Source organism: Neoarius graeffei, chromosome 9, assembly GCF_027579695.1.
Source record: "Neoarius graeffei isolate fNeoGra1 chromosome 9, fNeoGra1.pri, whole genome shotgun sequence".
Lineage (NCBI taxonomy): Eukaryota > Metazoa > Chordata > Actinopteri > Siluriformes > Ariidae > Neoarius > Neoarius graeffei.
Window position 1 is genome coordinate 58,318,972 of NC_083577.1, and position 22,753 is coordinate 58,341,724.

General features: G+C 39.7%; 1 protein-coding gene across 6 annotated transcripts in view; it reads left to right on the forward strand.

Moving 5' to 3' along the window:
- Positions 1-15,372, forward strand: part of LOC132891866 (diacylglycerol kinase beta) — a 148,587-nt gene extending 133,215 nt beyond the window's left edge. For 5 of the 6 annotated variants that reach the window (XM_060929934.1, XM_060929938.1, XM_060929935.1 and 2 more), the window contains 3 exons: positions 10,042-10,162; positions 13,481-13,541; positions 14,775-15,372. In XM_060929934.1, coding sequence (XP_060785917.1) covers positions 10,042-10,162; positions 13,481-13,541; positions 14,775-14,873 — 281 coding nt within the window. In that variant the 3' untranslated portion in view covers positions 14,874-15,372. Of the gene's footprint in view, positions 1-10,041; positions 10,163-10,284; positions 10,623-13,480; positions 13,542-14,774 lie in introns of those variants that run through there. The other variant, XM_060929939.1, reaches the window with a different exon arrangement.
- The last annotated feature ends 7,381 nt before the right edge of the window (positions 15,373-22,753 follow it).

A 22,753-nucleotide genomic window follows, 5' to 3' on the forward strand; every position in this document is an offset into this window, starting at 1 on the left:
AGCAGCTCTGACTCACCAATAGCTCTTTCACAGCTTTCGTGAGTGAGGCTACCACTCCATCTCTCACCAGTCTCGCTGTGTTTGGGGACTTTCCTTCATTAGTGTAGCAGGCTAAATGATTAGCAGTGTTAATCAGCATTTAGGGATCTGGGTCAGATGCACCACTTTGCAGCCTCTCATAATGTCACATTTGATGCTGGTTTTCAGCAGGCTGAGTTCCCTCCAAGAAGAATTTTACAACACATGCCTTTGGGATGCTTCCCTCGGTGCACAACATCATTATTCACTGCTCAGAGTTGTGAAGAACACACAGTGCTGTATTAACATTGCTCAAGGTCAGAGCAGGAACAGCTGTTGTATGTCATCAGCAGTTAACATCAAGCACTCTGAATCTTTGGCATTCTGCTAATATGGGTCAGATTGGTGTGTCAAACATGTTTCTTTTTGTAATATTCATCTCCAGCTCATACTAAATCACTTCCTAATGCATTATTCTTTAAATATCCTTCATTTGAGTATCCTTATGTGGACATAGGGTAGTTAAAATTTTTCTTTGACATGTTATTCATTATTGAGGCGATGACAGCTGTGACCTATGTGAAGTATATCACATGTCATAGTCCCCTTTGATGGATTTATATTTTAGAAGAAACTGACACCTCAGCCTTTTTTTTTTATTTGCCTTCTCACCCTTGAAAACAGCTTTTTGATTTATCACTATCCTATTTATTTTTCTCTCGCACAGTATCTTGCTCTCTCATCCTGACTCCATTCCTGTCTTTCTTATTGTGCAGGGCCTAGGGGTCTCCATAGTAACAGGACTGATGGGAGTCACTAATGTACAAAGAAATCGAGGGGAGGTGTGGTAGGATGGAGGGTGGGAGGATGGCGTTGGTGCTGTTACCAGTAACATGACTCATATCTGTAATCTGCCCTAGAGGCAGTAATACTCAACCCAGCACATAATACAGCATGTACCAGGATGGAGTGTAGCTCTGTGCTCACATCACTTTCGTCCACTTTCACTGAATCATACTTTCAGTCTGTCAGTAATGATGTGCTACAAGAAAACTGCATTAACTTCCTGTTGCCCAGGAGTAGCAGGAGAACATTGCCAGAGTTGTTGATTTCCCCAGCTGGTTTTTGCTATTTACAGCTGTATAGGTGGATGGTATCATCTGACCTCTTCAGTCTATTTTTTGACACAAAGGAATTTTTAAAAAAATTAACCTTTTAAACCATATTTTTTTTCCAACAGAGTATGTATTATTAAAAACCTTATAGAGCATGTAGCAGTAAGTTAATATTTGAATGAGACCAAAGTTACTGCATGATGTGATTAATGCATAGCTACACAGTTCTTCTTCACCCATCCAGTGTGTTCTGGGTTGGGTCCCTTGGCTAAGTAAGTACAGCCGGCTAGCCACTCCTCTGCTGCACTGCTTTTGGTCATGGACAATTTAGCCAATTAGCCTAGCCTATATGTCTTTAGACTGTGGGGGTAACCGGAGCACCTGGAGGAAACCCACACAGACACGGGGAGAACATGCAAACTCCACACAGAAAAGCCCCCATCCGCCACTGGGCTCGAATCCAGAACCTTCTTGCTGTGAAGCGACAGCACTAACCACTCCACCACTGTGCCGCCCTTCCATCCATCCATTATCTGTAGCCGCTTATCCTGTTCTACAGGGTCGCAGGCAAGCTGGAGCCTATCCCAGCTGACTATGGGCGAGAGGCGGGGTACACCCTGGACAAGTCGCCAGGTTATCGCACCACCGTGCCGCTCCCACTACACAATTAAATTAGCAAACATCTCAATTCAAGTTACCACACCTACACTAAATAAAGACAGATCAAATTAATTTATTGATCAAATAATTGGATTAAATCTAGCATCCATATTTAATTAAACTTATATTGAGGAACTGGAATGTCATTCAGTTTATGTGTTTGTTATAAGTATAGTGATAGAAGCATGTGTCATAGGAAATAATAGGAAATGTTTACCTCAGTTACCTCAGTTACCTCTCTGTGTTAATAACCTCTCAGTTACCTTTTGAGAGATGAGATCATGTCTTGAAGTTGCTATTCTGCCACTTATATAGTCCATCCATCCATCCATTATCTGTAGCCGCTTATCCTGTGCAGGGTCACGGGCAAGCTGGAGTCTATCCCAGCTGACTATGGGCGAGAGGCGGGATACACCCTGGACAAGTCACCAGATCATCACAGGGCTGACACATAGACACAAACAACCATTTACACTCACACCTACAGTCAGTTTAGAGGCACCAATTAGCCTAACCTGCATGTCTTTGGATTGTTGGGGAAACCAGAGCACACAAAGGAAACCCACGCAGACACGGGGAGAACATGCAAACTCCACACCGAAAGGTCCCCGTCGGCCGCTGGGCTCAAACCCAAGACCTTCTTGCTGTGAGGCAACAGTGCTAACCACTACACCACCATGCCACCCCACTTATATAGTCATGAAGTTTAGATATTTCCTTAAAACAGCTCTTAAATCAGCATTAATTGTCTTTTTATATACTTTGTCACTTAATTTCATCAATACATTTCCTATTATTTAAACACCTTGACGCAATTTTTGACCTTTTAACATTTTATTATCTGTCACGCATACCAAGAACAGTGGATACATAAGTAATGAAGTAAACACCAGTGTAGGTGTAACTGATCATAATGTACATTCACCGGCCACTTTAATAGGAACTTGTTCGTGATTCTAAGATTCCTGTTCTTGGCTGGCAGGCGTGGAACCCAATATGGTCTTCTGCTGTTGCATGCTGAGATGCTTTTCTGCTCATCACGGTTGTAAAGAGTTGCTATGAGTTACTATATCCTTCCTGGCAGCTCGAACCAATCTGGCCATTTCTCTCTGACTTCTCTTATCAACAAGGCGTTTCCACCCACAGAACCGTCGCTCACTCAATGTTTTTTGTTTTTCGCACCATTCTGTGTAATCTCCAGAGACTGTTGTGTGTGAAAACCCCAGGAGATCATCAGTTTCTGAAATACTCAAACCAGTCCATCTAGCACCAACACCCATGCCACAGTGAAAGTCACAGAGATCACAATTCTTCCCATTCTGATGTTTGAAGTGAACATTAAGTGAAGCTCTTGATTTGTATCTGCATGATTTTATGCATTGTGCTGCTGTCAGGGGATCGGCTGATTAGATAACGGCATAAAACAGCAGGTGGATGGGTGTACCTAATAAAGTAGCCACTGAGTGTATATACCCATACATCTTCACATTTACATACATATCTATACATTCATATACAATAGAAAAATAAAGAAAAAGCATGGTCTTTAATTACATAAGTGTCTGCAATTTGTGTCATAATAATATGGCTGAGAAATACTATTTTTTTTTACCATTTTTTTATCATTGTAATAATATGGGATTAATGCCGCAGTCACATGGCAGGCGTAACTTTTACTGGTCTTTTTTTTTTTAGCTCTCCATTTCACCTCATCTCTCTGTGACAGGGTCAAACAGGAGCAGTGACACTAATCACTTGGCCTGCTTCCCATAACCCCCCACCACACACACACACACACACACACACACACACACACACACACACACACACACGCATGCACTCACACACAGTAGAAGTCTCATGCAAGAAGTATAATCATTATGAAAACATTGAGACATAGTTGAAGAGTCTCTTCTACCAGTGATCATCACCAGCCATTCAGCAGCCGTTCACATTCAGCAGACCAATGGCATCTTTCAGAGTGTCTCTCATCCTTCTGGAGTTCATACTGATTGAGGATGCTTTTGACCTGAAAGTTTGTTTCCCATGGTCTGTTTCTTCACAGTTGTGTTTGTGGGCCTGCTTTGTGAGAGAAGCTTTGTTTGTGAATGGCATGGGAAACAGAGGTTGAGAGAGTGACAAGCGCTTGGGTAAGCAGGGAGCACGTGAACAGTGTGTGAGCACAGAGTGCAGAAGAAGAGAGCGTGTGAATAAAGAGCTTTAGTTTTAAATAATTAAGACATAATGGGATGTGTTTATGTAGGCAGCACAATAACATATTATGCCTCAAGTGGGCTCACGTAGAGAAGAAAATGTGTGCCGATATGTAATTAAATAGACGACGATTTTCACAGTAGTATATAGATTTTTTTTTATCGGCTTCTGTGGTTTTGCTTTCTTTTTTACAAATTAAGTCATATGAAAACCTAAAAAGAGAGAAAATTAAGGGTGATTACGCTTTTATGATTTGTAAATTGCTCTTACCTTGAAAGTTCATAAGATATACGGTACATAAGACGCAAAGGAAGAGAGAAGATAACCTTGGAAAAAGTGGACTAGAAGAATTAAATTGGTATGCTGTTGAAGAAAAACATCACTTGATTTTTTTTTGGTAACTTTACTTAATGATAGTGTTCATAGGGCTACATAACACCTACATAATCTCATGTTATGTTATGTTGTTATGTATCTAACGAAAACTAGTGTAATTGTACAAATTAAATTTTCTTTCACCCTAAATTAGTGTTTAGTTTTAATGTTTGGTACCTTGCTCTCATTATGTGGTTCTGACATTTCTGAAGTACACTGAGCTACAAAGTCAGTTGATATGTCATTTATGTAGGTGTCATATGGCTCTATAAACTCTTCCCTTAAGTAAAGTGTTGCCAATTTTAACATATATTAGCATCTCCCTCAAGCAGCCTCTCTCTTGCACTCTCTCTCTCTCTCTCTCTCTCTCTCCTTTCTAAACATGTGCGATGGTGAAATAGAGGCAGCTCTTGCACTCTATCCTCACTCCAAGCTACGGGCCGCCCCCGCACCTCCACTATGGCTCCACCATGCCCAGTTCCTCCTGACCATCTGCCATTGCTCTAAGCAGCCCAAGAAACTGAGACTAGAGCTCGGGGACAAGCAGATCGGAAATACAAAATAAATAAATGTCCACTTGTTCAGCTGCATAACAGAGAGTCCTCACACACTAGGAGAAGGCTGACATTTTGGCTCCACTGGAGAAAAGTACAAGGTTTTATAAAAGCTCTCATTTAAAAAAAACACTTCCAGAATATCCGTAATTGTCACAAATTATGGGTTTGTAGCTATTTATAAAATTTTACTGTCACTTTTTACAATTCAATCACACCCCTTTTTACTGCTAATGTTTTGGGAGCTGTGGCAGATTTCAATGTACAGAAAGAAATACCTGACACTTTTCTTCTTTTAAAAGGACCACATTTGCAAACAGATGCTTTTCAGAGCAGAAATAAATTTGCCGACCAATTCCAGTGCGTTTTGGAGCTGTTGCTCTGAGGTTAGGTGTGTCTCTAGTCCACATCTGGGCTATTGTTTTGAGCCTGTCTGTGTCTTTTGGCATGACCAGAGTAAGCACTTAGGCTGTTGGCAGAACCGATTTTAAGAGCTGATTCGTCACAGTGATCTAATTTGATGTTGGTTAATCTGGTTCAAGCCTGGTGCAAAAAAAAAAGCCAATTCAATATGGCTAGAATCTGCCATCCTCACCAGAATACATTCTGTGAGGTTATGTAAGAAGCTGTTTCTGAGTTATTCTTAGCTCAGCTTTTCTGTAATGAACAGCCTGGTATAAAAAAGCCCAGATGAGGCCGTGAACATTTATGGTGTGAAGAAAATTCAAGGAAAAATAATTTTCAAAGTTGATTGTATTGATACTTCAGTAAAATACGACTAATTAGTCATACCTAAATGTATCCATTTTCATATTTGTGATACTCTGTGGAAATTTTTTTTTAAATGCTTATCAGTTTTCAATATAAGTATAACTCAGAAGGATAAAGATATAGATTGGAAAATTGCTTAAGCCTAAAGGAATAAACGAAGTATTGGAGTGCATTTGCCTTTCCGACTCACTTTGCCATTCAAGCAGTCTTTGGGGGAGGGCCACAAGGTCATATCTCACCACTCAAGGACAATCTAGTGCTGCTATTTCAAAATTGTCTGTGCAGTAGTAAAATCATCTTTGAACTTTTGCTTTTGTTTTTGTACAGTAAGTCAAGGTTAAAAATAACTGTCTACATTTAAAGCTGGGAAAAAGGGGGGGACCCTGCATTCTTAAAATCGATGTTTTAATTAAGAACATAGTTTTTTCTGTCCTCCTTGTTAACCTGAAGGAGAAAGATACATCACTTCATCACTGACCATCACTTCATGTGTTAAATTATAACTCGACCATGTTTCTGCCATTAACTTACTCCTAACATCTGCTTTACTGCTTTCTTATTTTAATTTTTTCTGTGTGAGTTGAGTTTAGATGAAAGTCATGCAAGGGATGTAAAGTAACCCTTGCCATTTTACTTGATACATATTTTTGAAAGAGAAAAAAAATCTGACCACAGTGCGTATGTTAAATAGTTAAATATAACACAGCTGGTGTGTTCAGTGTAAGACAAAATGAGTTAAATTGATATAGAGATGTATTTAAAAATAACACACCGTCTGTTGAAAGAGCATGGAAGAGAATGCTTACAGGTTTTTTAAAATTATTCTGTTACATACAGTATGCTGTAAATTGTTTATAGGTATAAAACCCGCATCTGTGTTTTTGTATTATAACGTCTGAGCTGCTCTGGTTATTATATAAATGAAAGTAGGAGTAGGCGTATGCAGCTTGTTCTTGGCGCCGTTTAACAGTTGGTAATGTTCACCCAAAGGACTTGCTGTGTTACATGTGCCATGATATTTGCTTTTTTTAAGCATTTAATGACTCACTAACTTATTTAACTTAATATTCCAGTATTCAATGCAGCTTTTATTAGTTCACAGAGCTAATATAAAACAAATTTATACCAAATTAACCATGCAATGGAGTTTTATGGATGCATACACTCTGAAGGGCTGCCATTTTAATGCAATCTAACTCGTGTGTGTGTGTGTGTGTGTGTGTGTGTGTGTGTGTGTGTGTGTGTGTGTGTGTGTGTGTGTGTGTGTGTGTTTGTTTGTTTTTGTTTAAATATCAGGTGTATTAATGATCTTTGGATACTTCAGGTGTCGATCATTATTCTAGCCATGATTTTGACTTTATTGTTGCCCTAGACATTGAACAATTCTTTATCTCTAGCACTTTATATTATCAGCTTGCTTGTTTTCTAAAATGTTGTACATATTTGATATGTACAGATTAATCTATCTATTGAAAATGTTTAGTTTTCCGTTTAAAAACTGCCTAGCAAAACCCCACGCAGTCTCTAAAATGGCACAGATTCTGCCTGGTCAGCATGAAGCATCCCTGTTCTGACCTTCCTGTGCAGCTGAGACTTGCATCACTGGCCTTGTATAAGCCGTCATGGTCTAACATCGTCCTTTCTTACAAAAATATATCTGTCTCATGTCAGGTGATGGTGTGCAATTATTAATAGTGTGTGTACTCTGGCACACAGTATAGGGTTGCATGCCAAGTACATATTTATTGGTCTCCCATTGAGATTGCATAATACATTGTTTTTGTGGTGTAATGATATAGCAGAGCTTTGCGTTACAGGGATTACTTGCCTTGAATTGACAATCTTGCCCAACAGTGGTTTAGATGTTTGAGAAAACTGACCATACTGATGGGCGTGTAGAGTTGAAGCCATTTCTGCGTGGTTGTGCTGTCTGCTTATCGGCTGAATGGCCACTGAGCAATGAGAGTACACACCGATTATCAGGGAATGTAGGTCAGGTTTTATAAAGGAACATGAGAGAGAAAGGGAATATGTGTATGTATGTATGTGTGTGTGTGTGTGTGTGTGTGTGTGTGAGAGAGAGAGAGAGAGAGAGAGAGAGAGAGATGCCTGGTTTGCTGGTTGGTTGCCCCAAGCAGCCTTTGGAGCCAATTATGACTGTATTATTCATCTCACTCTCTCTACATGTACCGTATATGACCACAGTACATCTGTGCTTTACATTTTTACCTGCCCTTTATCTGAATTTAAAAACACCCACTGAACTAATGTTCCTAATGTCCTATGGTAAACCCTTCCAGAGGTTACATGCAGTGTAACTGTTTCAGGAGATCACTGAGATATGCTGGACCTAAACCATTCAGAGCTTTAAAAGTCAGTCATAAGCAAGACTTTATAGTCAGTTTGGACCTTAATAGACAGTCAGTGTAGTTTGAATAAGCCCATGTTTACATTAGACCGTATCAGCGGATCATCAGATTAACGTTTTTAAAACGATTAGTGTGCACACAGCAACACCAATACACGATTTGCGTGCACACAGCAACACCAATACATGGATACGCTCGGCTCCGCAGGCATCCTGCGCTCCAAATCACTCCGCCCTGAACAGCGAGTGCCCTCTGGAGGGTGCGCACTCCGGCCTTGCGCAGCTCACAGAGCACGCGAGTGAAGTTCACAAGCTGTGATTCGGGACTGAGCCGCTGTGTGTGTGATCCCAGCGCATATCACTTACCACTTGCAAGTGGAAGGATGGCAAGCCTAAAGACAATCATAACTACACAATGGGCAGTATTTGCATCAGTATTTGCAGTATTTTCATACTTTTATACTCTTTAATGAAAGGTGATACAAGGCGGAAGTCCGCGCCGTTTTTCAGCAGTCGCGTCACATGACCAACGCCAGCGAATCAGGAAGGTGGATGTCACAGTGACGTTGTCCAATGACGACGCCAGCTAGAGCTCAGCACAGCGTATCCGCGTATCTCAATGTTTACACAGCACCGGAGCTGACACGATCTGGATTGAATACGTGGACCCTGGCGGATTCCCGTTTCCCGGCGTTTCCAGGCGGTTTAATGTAAACGGACAGTGCATCCGCGAAGAAAACGAGACAGATACGGTCTAATGTAAACTTGGCCTAAGACTGAGGTAATGTAGCCTACTCTGGTTTGCTTTTCCTAGTAAGGAGACTGCATTCTGAAAATACCGACGCTATAGCCAGGAACACATTGCACTAATCCAATCTAGAGGTTATGAAAGTATGAATATTCTTTATTTAATGTAATTTTTCCATATGCTACTGTGCAGTTATAGCTGCAGACATGCCACTTATATGGGAATTGAAAGATAAACCAGAACCTAGAGTTACACCAAGGTCTTTAATTCTCACATTTGGTTTCACCAAACAGCCACTGAGCTTTAGAGTAAAATCAGCAACCTTACTCCCAAAGACTTAATAACATCAATATTTTGGTTTTGGAGGAGGAAGTTTCTATTCATTCCAGCTTTATAACTTTTTACACAAGATCGTGTTTAGCATATCTGTGCCCTTAAATCTGGCTGAACTAATAAATATAATTATGCATCATCACTGTAGAAGAGAACACCAACATGACATTTGAAAATTACATTTCAGACGGGCTGGATATGAAGGGAGAACAATAAAGGGACGGAATCAGAACACTTTAGGACACCATACTGCACTTTTTATGCACCAAAATATCTCCATTTATGCTAACAAACTTGTAAAAGTCTCCTTCAGATTAGATTTGGACCCAACTTTAAGTTTTCTGTCTGAATTGGCTAGAGTTTCAGGTCAGTGCATTTCATGATCAGTAGTGTCAAATGATGCACTCAAATTGAACTGTACCAAATCCGAAACATAGTCACAGCCTAAAGCAAGCAGTGGGTCACTGACCACTTTAGCCAGCCCTGATTCTGAACATGTTTGCAGTAAATGTATGATTTTCACAGCGGTACTTTATAACTTATTCACTTTCTGGCCCAGAACCTTGCTCTGTATGCAGATACTGCATCATTACCATGGCGTGTGCCAATATGCTTGCATGTCCGTGGGTGTGCATGCTTACATGAGCAAGACAGAGAGTTAATGAGTGTGTGTAAAGCGATTAAACAGTATCCTACAAGCAAGTACTAAAGTGTAGCCTTGTCTTGCGCTGAACCATTGGCCTTATTATTTCTGCTACTTCAAGCTTATCCTCTGTTTATCTCAGTCACTTCTAACTTTATAATACATTTTTACATATTATAATAGTGTTAGTGTTAGCCATGACTCACTAATTACTCTCTCTCTTTATCTGTCTTTCTGGACAGATCTGAGTGACCAGCTGCTTGAGGTGGTGGGCTTAGAAGGGGCCATAGAGATGGGCCAGATCTACACAGGCCTCAAGAGTGCTGGTCGACGCCTCGCCCAGTGTGCCAGTGTTACCATCAGGTTAATGTCTAACAAACACTCTGACTATATTGTCACCATCTTTCTATCTCATCTACATACACATATTCATATTCTCTTATCCTTCAATGTTCATTTGCCTTCTGGTGTGCTCACACTCCCAGAAAGAAGTGGCCCTTGTGCGCCCTCATAGCCGTCATGACACAACAGCAGGTCTCTTTCTGCTGACTGCTTCAGCCAATAACTTTAGCCTTGCACCATTCCACTCAGTCAAGCAGCATTCAGTCCGCATTCCCAGCAGCCAGGCCTGATGAATAATAATGTTGGCACAAACACAACTATAATGTCTGAGCATGCACTGCATGTTTATGCTACTTTATGCTAATTTACCAGTGGAGAGTTGAAGTAGATTGGCCTTTCTATTTATCTTTAACATTGATAAAGAACAGTTTACATTTCAGTGATTGATGAAGTTTATACATAGTTTTCTCCCCATCACCTGCTGTCCACCTTTATATATATATATATATATGGACACATCCACACAAAAAATATGCAGTTAATCAGTTAATCAAAAGAATTTTAATTTTGAACCAGTTCGCCATTTTGGCAACGTGCGTCTAGTCAGCAGGAAAATACTGGGAGTGACGTCATCGGAGTGAAATATTGGGAATTATTCTACATACGGGCCACTTTTTCCATTGAATAAAAACATGTATTCTATTCTCTTCTAGTGGGTTCACTGATAGCATGCAATATTGTTATCATATTGCTTATCCTCCATGTATTACGCCACTCTCCCCAATGGAGAATGAGTGTGCAATATTGTTACAATATTGCACATTGTCAAGACAACATGGCATCATACGCCGGAGCTCATGCAAAGATCCAATGACAAAACTTTTCTGCTGCGCATACGCAGAATAATTTCTTTGTCAGCTGGGAAAGAAAGAAGACGAGGCTAATCCAGTGCTAGGTTTAAGCACTCAATAAATAAACTGAAAACTGAAACTAAAGATACGCTGACCACCTGAAAGGCTACCAAAACTTCATTATATATTCTTCACGCATATTTGCAAGTGAAAAACATACCAACGGACATCGAAAAACTGGAAAAGAGACACGTTGGAGACATAAAACTTCCGCGCTAGCAAGTGACTGTGACAGTTTGTAAACAAACATGGCCACAAGGTATGCTTCGTTAAAAGCAGAAGGTTTTGAGAGAATTTTGGCTGCTAGGTCACTCTGTTGTGTGTAGTTGTCAATGTTGATTTTAAAAGTAACTAAGTAAATTATACAGGGAAAATTAATTAATTAATCGGCTTGACTGCGCTAGCATTGGGCTGCACTAACACTATACCAGCTAGAAGGTAACTGGACTGCCACACTAACAGCACCAAATCGCAAGTAAGCTAGCATCAGCCTTCGCTAACGCTACTGCTATGCCGGCTGGAAGCTAATTAGACTGCTGCGCTAACAGCACTGAGTCATGGATAAGCTAGCATTGTCCTTCACTAACGCTACTGCTACACCGGCTGGAAGCTAACTGGACTGCCACGCTAACAGCACCAAGTTGCAGGTAAGCTAGCGTTGGCCTTCAAGAATGCTGATATGAAGAGTGTGTCTGTATAATAATAATAATAATAATAATAATATTGGCTGGCTTTTTTTCGTGATATATCAGATATATTCCATTCAGCTAGCATAATATTGAACTTGTCTTCGACTCATTCAGTATCATGCGAGCTGAATGGAATATATCTGATAGACCACTCAAAGCCAGCCAATATTATTTAATTATTATACATACAGTACACTTTTTCAATGAAATAAAAACATGTATTCTATTCCCTTCTAGTAGGTTTCATTCATTTGGTTTGATAGCATGCAATATTGTTAGCATATCGCTTATCCTACATGTATTACATCACTCTGCCCAATGGAGAATGAGCGCTGAATATGGTTTATATTGCACTGTTGTCAAGACAACATGACGTCACACATCGGAGCCGATGCAAATATCCAAGGAGAAAGTTTTCTGCTGCACATGCGCAGAATCATTTCTTTGTTCGCTGGTGGCACCCATAGTAAACTGTCGCAGTGAATTGAAAATGCCAAAAGATATGTATTACACATAAAACTTCTGCACTAGCGAGCGACTGTGACAATTTGTAAACAAACATGGAATAATAAACAGTAAATATTATTATACATCGAAGCTGTAAAAATAAAAAATAAAAATGTGTAAAAAAAAAAAACCCTCATCTTCGACTTGTTCAATATCATGCTAGCTGAATGGAATATATCTGATATACCACTCAACGCCAGCCAATATTATTTAAATATGCCACTCAGGTCTGGGATGTATTTTGTATAAAAACTGCAAGTTTTTCAACACGACACGAGAAGATAAACTACATATCTTCAAGCCAAGATGTGATTTTTTTAAATTATATAGAAACATTCACAAAAAAGTACCCAGATATATCAAAACAATTCATCGATATCCTCATGAGTCACATATAGAGATTTATGTCACAGTTTTGGTTCTCCATGTCCTGGATGTAGCTCATATGAAAAACAAGAGTGGCGTATTTCCCAGTAAAACATTCGTGTCTATATATATCTCATCTCATCTCATTATCTCTAGCCGCTTTATCCTGTTCTACAGGGTCGCAGGCAAGCTGGAGCCTATCCCAGCTGACTACGGGCGAAAGGCGGGGTACACCCTGGACAAGTCGCCAGGTCATCACAGGGCTGACACATAGACACAGACAACCATTCACACCTACGGTCAATTTAGAGTCACCAGTTAACCTAACCTGCATGTCTTTGGACTGTGGGGGAAACCGGAGCACCCGGAGGAAACCCATGCGGACACGGGGAGAGCATGCAAACTCCACACAGAAAGGCCCTCGCCAGCCACAGGGCTCGAACCCGGACCTTCTTGCTGTGAGGCGACAGCGCTAACCACTACACCGCCGTGCCGCCCATATATATATATTTTTTTTAAATTATTTATTTATTTTTTTTTTTAAGGGCCATTCATTGTCCACCTTCTCATATGCAGCATTGCCTTTAATATTCAGTGGACCAGCTGAAAAGGCTAAACTAACATTGTGGAACAGTGTGTATATATGGGGGCAGGGGTGCTGAATCGTGTGTGTGTATTGAGTTTAGTGAAACTGGGGCCTACTGTGGGAAATAACTTGTGGGAACAAAGAAAGCAGTGTGTAGAATCATCCCACAACGGTGTTGCAGAGGAACCTCATGCCCATATGCTGCCTGCAAACTGACCCATGACAGTCTTTCTCTCTCTCTCTCTCTCTCTCTCTCTCTCTCTCTCTCTCTCTCTCTCAGGACATCTAGACCGCTGCCTATGCAGATTGATGGGGAGCCATGGATGCAGCCTCCATGCACGGTGAGGTGACTTTGGATTCCATTCAGTGTTGTCTCTAATTTACATGTGTTTATGTGCCAAAATCTGAACTCACCACTTCTTTTAACAAACCACAGCTCATTACACTGTTTCTGTCCTTCTGCCAACGATGCTTTTATTTTGTTATATACTTCCGTATTAAGCATAAGTATCAAAAGGATATTTTAATGAAATATTCTCATGTTTATACAAAAATGAAAGACCGACCATTTGGATAACTGTGTTTTTTATATCCATAGCAACCCTAATCCCTCTAATCGACACATGCAGGCATCTCTGCAAGCTCCCTGTTAATTAAAACACTGTCATGTCACACCCCACCACTGACTGATTATATTATTAAAGAGAGAGGAATGTGCACAGAGAAGTCTGTCTGCTATAGCACAAAGTCCTCTGCTCAGTATATATAACCCTAAACGCATTATTAGTCTTCTCTCATTTGTCCAGTTGTGCAGCGATAAAGCCCTAGCGCAGTAACTGTGTTGTTTTAGTTAGACCATTGCACTCACATTAAATTGCACTCACAAAAATCAAATTTGAATACCTTCATTAGGATAAAAATGGCACTGACGGACCAATGAGCTCACACAGTCTGAGGGCCAGTGTTGCAAATTAAATTAAATAAACTATACATGCATGGAAAATGTATAATACAGTTCACACCACAAAGCATTTTTTAACTCTTCTTAGTGATATGGTAGCATTTATTTTAACCAGGTTTAATTCCCTGCGAGGGTGACTTACTGTCTGTGACTTACTTTCTGTCAAAGCACAATCTTCTTCAACTTGCTCTTTTTTTCACGCTGTGCATATTTTTTTTCACGTGTGCATACGTGAAGTATAAATTCCATATCGATACATGTACATTAAGTTCTTAGAGGAAAAAGGTTCATCATGGATTCTTTGACTAAGTTCAATTTCTGTTTAATGGGGTTTTACATGGAACAGTTTCTGAATAAAAGCCCTCTCCTGGAAGGTTCTACAAAGAAACTTTGGAAGTTTCCCTGAGGGGCAAACTGATGAGCTCTTTGGGTGCTAGATGGAACCAATTTTTAAGTATGAAGCAGCAGAGCAAAAGGATTGCACAGTAATGATACAATAAATTCATCTTTCCCACACTGGTTTCATTTACACATCCAGTATGAATTTCAGGTTACAGGTTACCTGAACGTCCATAGAATTAATGCGCTAACCTTTTTTGTGTTCTGTTCACAGATACGAATTACACACAAGAATCAGGTGCCCATGTTGTTGGGTCCTCCGCAGAAAACTCCCTTCTTCTTCTTCAAGAAGCGCAACAGAAGTCGGGACTAGACACCTTTAATACACACACACACACACCTTCACTAATCTCAGCCACTGTATCTACTCTGCTGGGGTGGTGAAGATGGACCTCTGAGAAAGAAAAAAAAACTAGTACAGAAGTCCAATTCTTTGGAGATGGACAACAATTAAACTCATACCTTTATCTTGCATGGACACAGGACTCTGATGCCTGTAGTAGCCTAGCCATTAGAGACTTCAGTGACTGAAGAATCCAACCCAGCATCTTGACCAATTCCTGTGTGTTTGAATCTCTGATATTCCTACAGTGAGCTGTACAGACTGTATATTTTTAATCATTCCTGCCAGAGACAGGACCACCAGACCACTGACTTTATCATACTGTATTTGCTCTCTCACTTCCTGTGAGTGGGTTCCTCAGACTATACTGACTTGCAGAGAGAAAATGGAAGGGATAAATGACGAATAAACTAAGGTACTCAGGAACATCAAAAAAGAGTGCTACAACTACAATGTCTTACAAAAGTATTCATCCCCTTTGGTGTTTGTCCTGTTTTACCACGTTACAAGCTGGAATTAAAATGGATTTTTTTTTTTTGGGGGGGGGGGGGTTTAGCACCATTTGATTTACACAACATGTCTACAACTTTAAAGGTGAAAATTATTTTATTGTGACACAAACAATAATTAAGATGAAAAAACAGAAATCTGGAGTTAGCATAGGTATTCACCCCCTTTCATATGAAACCCCTAAATAAGAGCTGGTCCAACCAATTCACTTCATAAGTCACATAATTAGTTGATTAAGATCCACCTGTGTGCAATCAAAGTGCCACATGATCTGTCACATGATGTCTGTATAAATCAGCCTGTTCTGGAAGGACCCTGACTCTGCAACACTACTAAGCAAGCAACATGAAAACCAAGGAGCGCTCCAAACAGGTCAGAGACAAAGTTGTGAAGAAGTATGGATTAGGGTTGGGTTATAAAAAATATACCAGGCTTTGAATATCCCAGGGAGCGCCATTAAATCCATTATAGCACAATGGAAAGAATATGTCACCACTACAAACCTGACAAGAGAAGGCCGCCCACCAAAACTCACAGACCGGGCAAGGAGGGCATTAATCAGAGATGCAACAAAGACACCAAAAATAACATTGAAGGAGCTGCAAAGATCCACAGTGGAGATGGGAGTATCTGTCCATAGGACCACTTTCAGCCGTACACTCCACAGACTGGGGCTTTATGGAAGAGTGGCCAGAAAAAAGTAATTGCTTAAGAAAACACATTTGGAGTTTGCCCAACAGCATGTGGCAGACTTCCCAAACACATGGAAGAAGATTCTCTGGTCAAATGAGACTAAAATTGATCTTTTTGGCCATCATGGGAAATGCCATGTGTGACGCAAACCCAGCACCCTGAGAACACCATTCCTACAGTGAAGCACGATGGTGGCAGCATCATGCTGTGGGGATATTTTTCATCTGCAGGGACAGGAAAGCTGGTCAGGATTGAAGGAAAGATGGATGGTACTAAATACAGGGCAATTCTGGAGGAAAATCTGTTTGAGTTAGGGTTTGAGACTGGGATGAAGGTTCACATTCCAGCAGGACAATGACTCTAAACATACTGCTAAAGCAACACTGGAGTGATTTATAGGGAAACATTTAAATGTCTTGGAATGGCCTAATCAAAGCCCAGACCTCAATCCAATTGAGAATCTGCAGCATAACTTGAAGATTGCTGTACACCAACATAACTCATCTAACTTGAAGGAGTTGGAGCAGTTTTGCCTTGAGGAATGGGCAAAAATCACAGTGGCTAGATGTGCTAAGCTAATAGAAACGTACCCCAAGAGACTTTCAGCTGTAATTGCAGCAAAAGGTGGCTCAACAAAGTATTGATTTTTTTTTTTTTGGGGGGGGGGACACCTATGTACACTCCAGATTTCTGTTTTTTTTTCATCTTAATTATTGTTTGTGTCACAATTTTCACCTTTAAAGCTGTAGGCATTTTATATAAATCAAATGGCGCTAACCCTCCAAAAATACATTTTAATTCCAGCTTGTAATGCAACAAAACAGGACAAACACAAATGGGGATGAATACTTTTGCAAGATACTGTAGCGTTAAGACCAGGGACAACAACTTGACATATTCACCCTGTTATGAAAGTTAGAGTGGGTGGGGCACAGCAAACTGTCGTATTGAAGGAGTCTGCTGAATTATATATCAGTTCATGGAGAGTGTTCTCTCAAACACCTCTTTAACATTCCACTACTTAGGAAGACAAAACAGTGAGCTCATATTTCATGCAGTGTGTAGTTTATGAACTGTAGGCTGATGAGAAGAGGAAGACCCTATCATTTGCTTCTGACCTATCTAGTGTCCACCTTCAGACCACTGATCTCTAAAGGGAGCCAGTGTTAATTTTGTAAAATAATATATAGCCTCCCGGTAGGTGCAAACACCATAGACACTGTCAGGAGGATAATTTAGGGAGTTCAAAAGTTGACATATTTAGCAATTTTTTAATTTTTTTTAAGCAATTTAGAAACCAAGAGTGTGGCCCTTTCCCTAGCTTCAATTTCTCATCAGTCTGGGTATGCATATAGGTTGAGTAAACAAGTGTCAGAAATGAACCTCTCAGGCCATGTCTACAATCTTAAGTAGACCACATTGGATTAAAACCAGCTCTATGGTCCTGCATGGGTATCTGACTGACCATAACCCTAAATATATCACCCTATTTCAGGCACTATCTTTCCCATGAAACACTATACCTAAAACCACCATGAAACCATCAGCTGATGATAGGGTTGTTAAAACACCTAAATCATCCATGTAGGAAAACAAGTGTATGTTACTGTGTTTGTGCCAATGTCCAAGCTTCGAAAATATTCATGTTCTGATGGCTGGACACCATGTATGCTGTGAAGTAAACTTTTTTTAACCTTTCTTATATAGCCAATGGAAATGATATCAGCATTAGACTAAAGATGCCTACCATCATGTATATGAATACACAGTAGTTGTACATTCTGAGAACCTTGTGTGCATATATTTGAATGTGTTTGATGATATAACTTGTAGAGTAATGTAATATAGCTTTAGAAACTAGTAGTGTTATCTTACGGGTGACATGAATGACTGACATATTGTCCCCATTATAGATAGCACTCTATGATAGACAGATGTATTGGCACTGTGTAGAACTGTGCATCTAAAAGTTAAATTACTTAAGCTTCTCCATTTTAGAGCTGGGATCAGATAAGTTTTTTTTAGTCTGAGATGGTTTAACTTCAAGTTTGACATTTTTCAGGTAATTTTAGATCAGCGCTGATTGTATAGCTGATGTTCTCAAAACACAATTTTCCAAACAGGCAGACTACTTTGCCTCTGGTTCCCTTTAATGAACACCAAATCAAAGATGCAGTATCAAGGTCCTAAAAAGTGTAAATTTGTCTCGATAACCACAGATGACTTTGGTATTTTTAATCAGCAAAGCTCACATCATTCCAATTAAAAGTACTAGTGAACTTCACTAGAACTCCATTGTCTGCTGTGGTCATCAGGCAGTTGTCTTTTATGGTCCTCTGGTGCTTAAAGAATGATGGTTTAATTACGAGTGCATGTTTACAATTTATTTTCATTTTACAATTTAGAATGATGTTTGTTGTAAAGATATTTTATCTAACGTGACACCACTGCATGCCTACTGAAGCAAATAAGACAATAATGTCTGCTCGAATAGAGACCATGTTGATTGTCGCGAGAGTTTGCCACCTTGTCACGATTATATTCCTAGATCTTTTATACTTTTGCTTAATGGTTGGAGCCTACTGTATTTATTCATTGTGTTTTCCCATAATATGTTTGAAACATGTTCATGGTAAAAGCACCAATGTGACTTTTCTTTGTTAGGTTCTCTATAGAGAAATGTCAGGCACCCAGATAATGTACGGTATCAACAGGGGACAGAAGTAAGATTTTTCCCACAGGCATCATCATTCCTGATAAATACCACTGTCATGAGCTTCATGATTTACTCTATGGTGATATCCAGTAAATAACTAACAGTCTTAAACAGGAAACACAAAATAGCATTTTGCGTGGAGTACGACACATTCAATACAAACTGAAAACTCAACCAAAAAGTCATTGAACTTTTGTACTGTGTTGCAAAATTAGTTACCCATTACCATTACTTGTATCCTCCTGGCCTTCCTAATTATTAAGAGCATCAACCACTGTTTGTCTTGACATCACAAATGTCTTCAGAGTCTTTTATAAATAATATTTCACATGCACATTTTCTCTAGCTTGTCTTAATTACCAGTGTTTATTGTTTTACATCTGTTCTTACATGTAACACTGTAATATAATCTTAAAAATGCTACTTTCTGTCTGAATACCTTACTCATATATTAGGAACTGAATATTTTAAGGAAGCCCAATCTCAGAACAACACATCTTTTAACAGAAACAGCGAGTACGCTATTTAAACGCCTAGTGTCCTTTCTGCATTGTTTATTTACTCTGGTTTTGACCTTGCTTGTAGGTCTGACAAAGGCCAAATGCACACATATTCTTAATTGGGACGGATAAACAGTATTAAATGACACAAATGCAGTACAGCTAATATTATCCCTCAGTATGATTGTCCTACATGTCTGTATAAACCTATGTCCTTTGACTTAGTGGGCTTGCTGGAACTCTGTCTGTGTAGCAGCAAGGGTCAAGGGCACTGTGCCGTGAACCCTGAGTCGTGAACTGAAATGTGATTCAAGAGAAAAGACTGATTGCACCTTCTCCTGACCCTTTTCTCACCTGTTCACTCTAGAACTTATATTAATTCTAGGCATCCATGTTGATGGACAAAAGATTTGTTGAATTAAAGGGCAGGTTGTGAACTGATTTTGGTGTTGTTGATTGAAAAAGAGCTGCTGAAATGCACTTATTCAATACTGGCACTCAGTTACTGGCTTTATCCTCCATTTAACCTGATTGAATTTCAATTTAATCAAAGTCACAGCTTTTATGCTAATGATGTGAATCCCTCTTGAGGAATACAGTTTAGTTTGTGTAGCATTATACTAACAGGACAGAAAGGATCTCCAATACTCGGTCATGCCAACCACACTATGCCTGTTAGCTTATTTGTTTCATATTGTTTCACAGTTCGGCAAAACACAAAGTATACGAGTGATTCCACGCTTATGGGTACTGAAATGGGGACATGAACTTATTCACCTAAAACCATTTCTTTTTTTACCATCAGGTCACAAAACATGTAATCTTTAATGAATGATATGTTAAAAGATAACTTTAATTTTCTGAGATGTAATAAAAACATATTTATATGCCAAAGTCAAGCCTATGAGTTCCAAAATGATGTCTGTTACATTACTTCTGTTACGATTGTCCATCTCGCGTCTGTTACAAATTAATTACAATCTAGCTATATACCATGTTAATCTTATTGAAAGAATGTGTATGTTTATTCTACTACACATGTTTATTAATTATATTTGCTAAAACATCACCTTCCTATGTTTCAAAAAGTAATTCTACATTGTTAAAATTGAGAATATATATGTCCACAACACTTCTGTTACGTTCTGACTTTGGCATATAAATATGTTTTTATTACATCTCAGAAAATTAAAGTTATCTTTTAACATATCATTCATTAAAGATTACATGTTTTGTGACCTGATGGTAAAAAAAGAAATGGTTTTAGGTGAATTTTTAAAAATAAGTTAATGTCCCCATTTCAGTACCCATAAGCGTGGAATCACTCATACAGATTATCTCTATGGTCATATGTCATGAGCAAACAGATATATTCTCTAGTTCACAGAGAGTGTAAAGCACACCTTCAAATAATTTATACTCTCCTTCAAGTTCATGTGGAGGTGATCTTAATTTTTATTATATAAGGTGACATATGTTCATCTGGCATATTTTTGAAAAGTTTTAAATACTATCCATCCATTATCTGTAGCCACTTATCCTGTTCTACAGGGTCGCAGGCAAGCTGGAGCCTATCCCAGCTGACTATGGGCGAGAGGCGGGGTACACCCTGGACAAGTCGCCAGGTCATCGCAGGGCTGGCACATAGACACAAACAACCATTCACACTCACGGTCAATTTAGAGCCACCAGTTAACCTAACCTGCATGCCTTTGGACTGTGGGGGAAACCGGAGCACCCGGAGGAAACCCACGCGGACACGGGGAGAACATGCAAACTCCACACAGAAAGGCCCTCGCTGGCTGCTGGGCTCGAACCCGGACCTTCTTGCTGTGAGGCGACAGCGCTAACCACTACACCACCGTGCCACCCGTTTCAAATACTATATATGTCAAATTTGTGTTTTCACAGGAATAAATAAAACAAATACAATATACCATATGTTTACACGATGAAACAGATTGCAGATTCTTTTTCATCATGTGCACTTTGCTTGCCAAAATAGGTCTTTAACAAGAAGTACAAGAAGTAGCTAAGCCCTGGGGTGAAGGGTGGGCATCTTGGGCATGCACAGATAATGAGACAGGAATTATCTCTGTATGTGCTATTAATAGTCTGCAAGTCGCATCTCGTTTTTGCTTTGGAGACTACCAATGGCCTGGAGCTGCTACTTCCCCTTATTCCACTTTCACCAACCATCTGCATCTGAGAGATTTCAGAACAAGGTTACAGATACTGTGTGTAACTCAGCTGTGCTTGACATAGATCACTTTGGTCGATTGGGTATTAACATAATTCAAATAGAACTGTGACACGAAAATAGCTTTTGCACTTTATAGCACATTTGTAACTATTGAACAGATGTGCTGCAATGTGAACAATACTTTTTCATACTTAAATCTAGAGTCAAAGTTTTATGTGACATCTAAGTAGAAAACTTTTTCCAAAAAAGGCAAACTTGTACTGATGTACATTAATCCTCTCACAGTTACATCACACAACCCAGCACTTGTGTGCACTAAAGGAAAGAGAAAAATAGGCCCTTTCCCTTCCCCTTGTGCCCTTTCCCTGGTCTCAGTAATCTTTTCCTGACTCCCTTAAATTTTGTCTGTTGAAAAAAAAAACACTTCATTGGGAGATATGCTGCAGTGACTCTGTAGTATGTGTCACCACTTTGAATTTATTTAAGGAAAGAATCAGAATAGAAACACAATATGATCTTGCCCGCCCCCATCACCTCCCACCGCATCCGCAGAGACCGACTGAAGCATACTATAAAAAGGAGACCTCCACAGTATGGTGTAATTGACAGACCCTCCTAAAGTGGCAATAATAACATCAGTAATGTATCTGTTTTATAATATTGCCTGCCTTGAATAATATAAGCTCGGCTCAAGATGTGCTCCACACTGGATGAAGGATTTCTCACCCTCTTGTTCAGAGACGTTGTCCTGATAAATAGAGTCCATAGGCTGTCTGAAAAAAAAATTAAATGGTCTCACTTTATATTCTGTAACAACTGATATAATGTTTAATCCTGGGCTCAGGTTACTCTCTGTGCAGAGTTTAGCATGTTCTCCCCATGTTTGCACAAGTTACCTCTGAGTTCTCCAGTTTCCTCCTACCTCCTGAAAACATACCAGTAAGTAGACTGGCTATGCTAAATGTATGCATGCATGGTGATCTGCAATTGATTTATTAGCTTTGCCATAGCAAGATCTATATAAGTATATACATTATGGCTGGGAAACCACTACAGCTTGTGCTAATCACAGTGGCCCCATTATACCGAATCTGCATGTCTTTGAACTGTGGGGGAAACGGGAGCACCCGGAGAAAACCCATGCAGACACAGGGAGAACATGCAAACTCCACACAGAAAGGCCCTCGCCAGCTGCAAGGTTCGAACCCGGAACCTTCTTGCTGTAAGG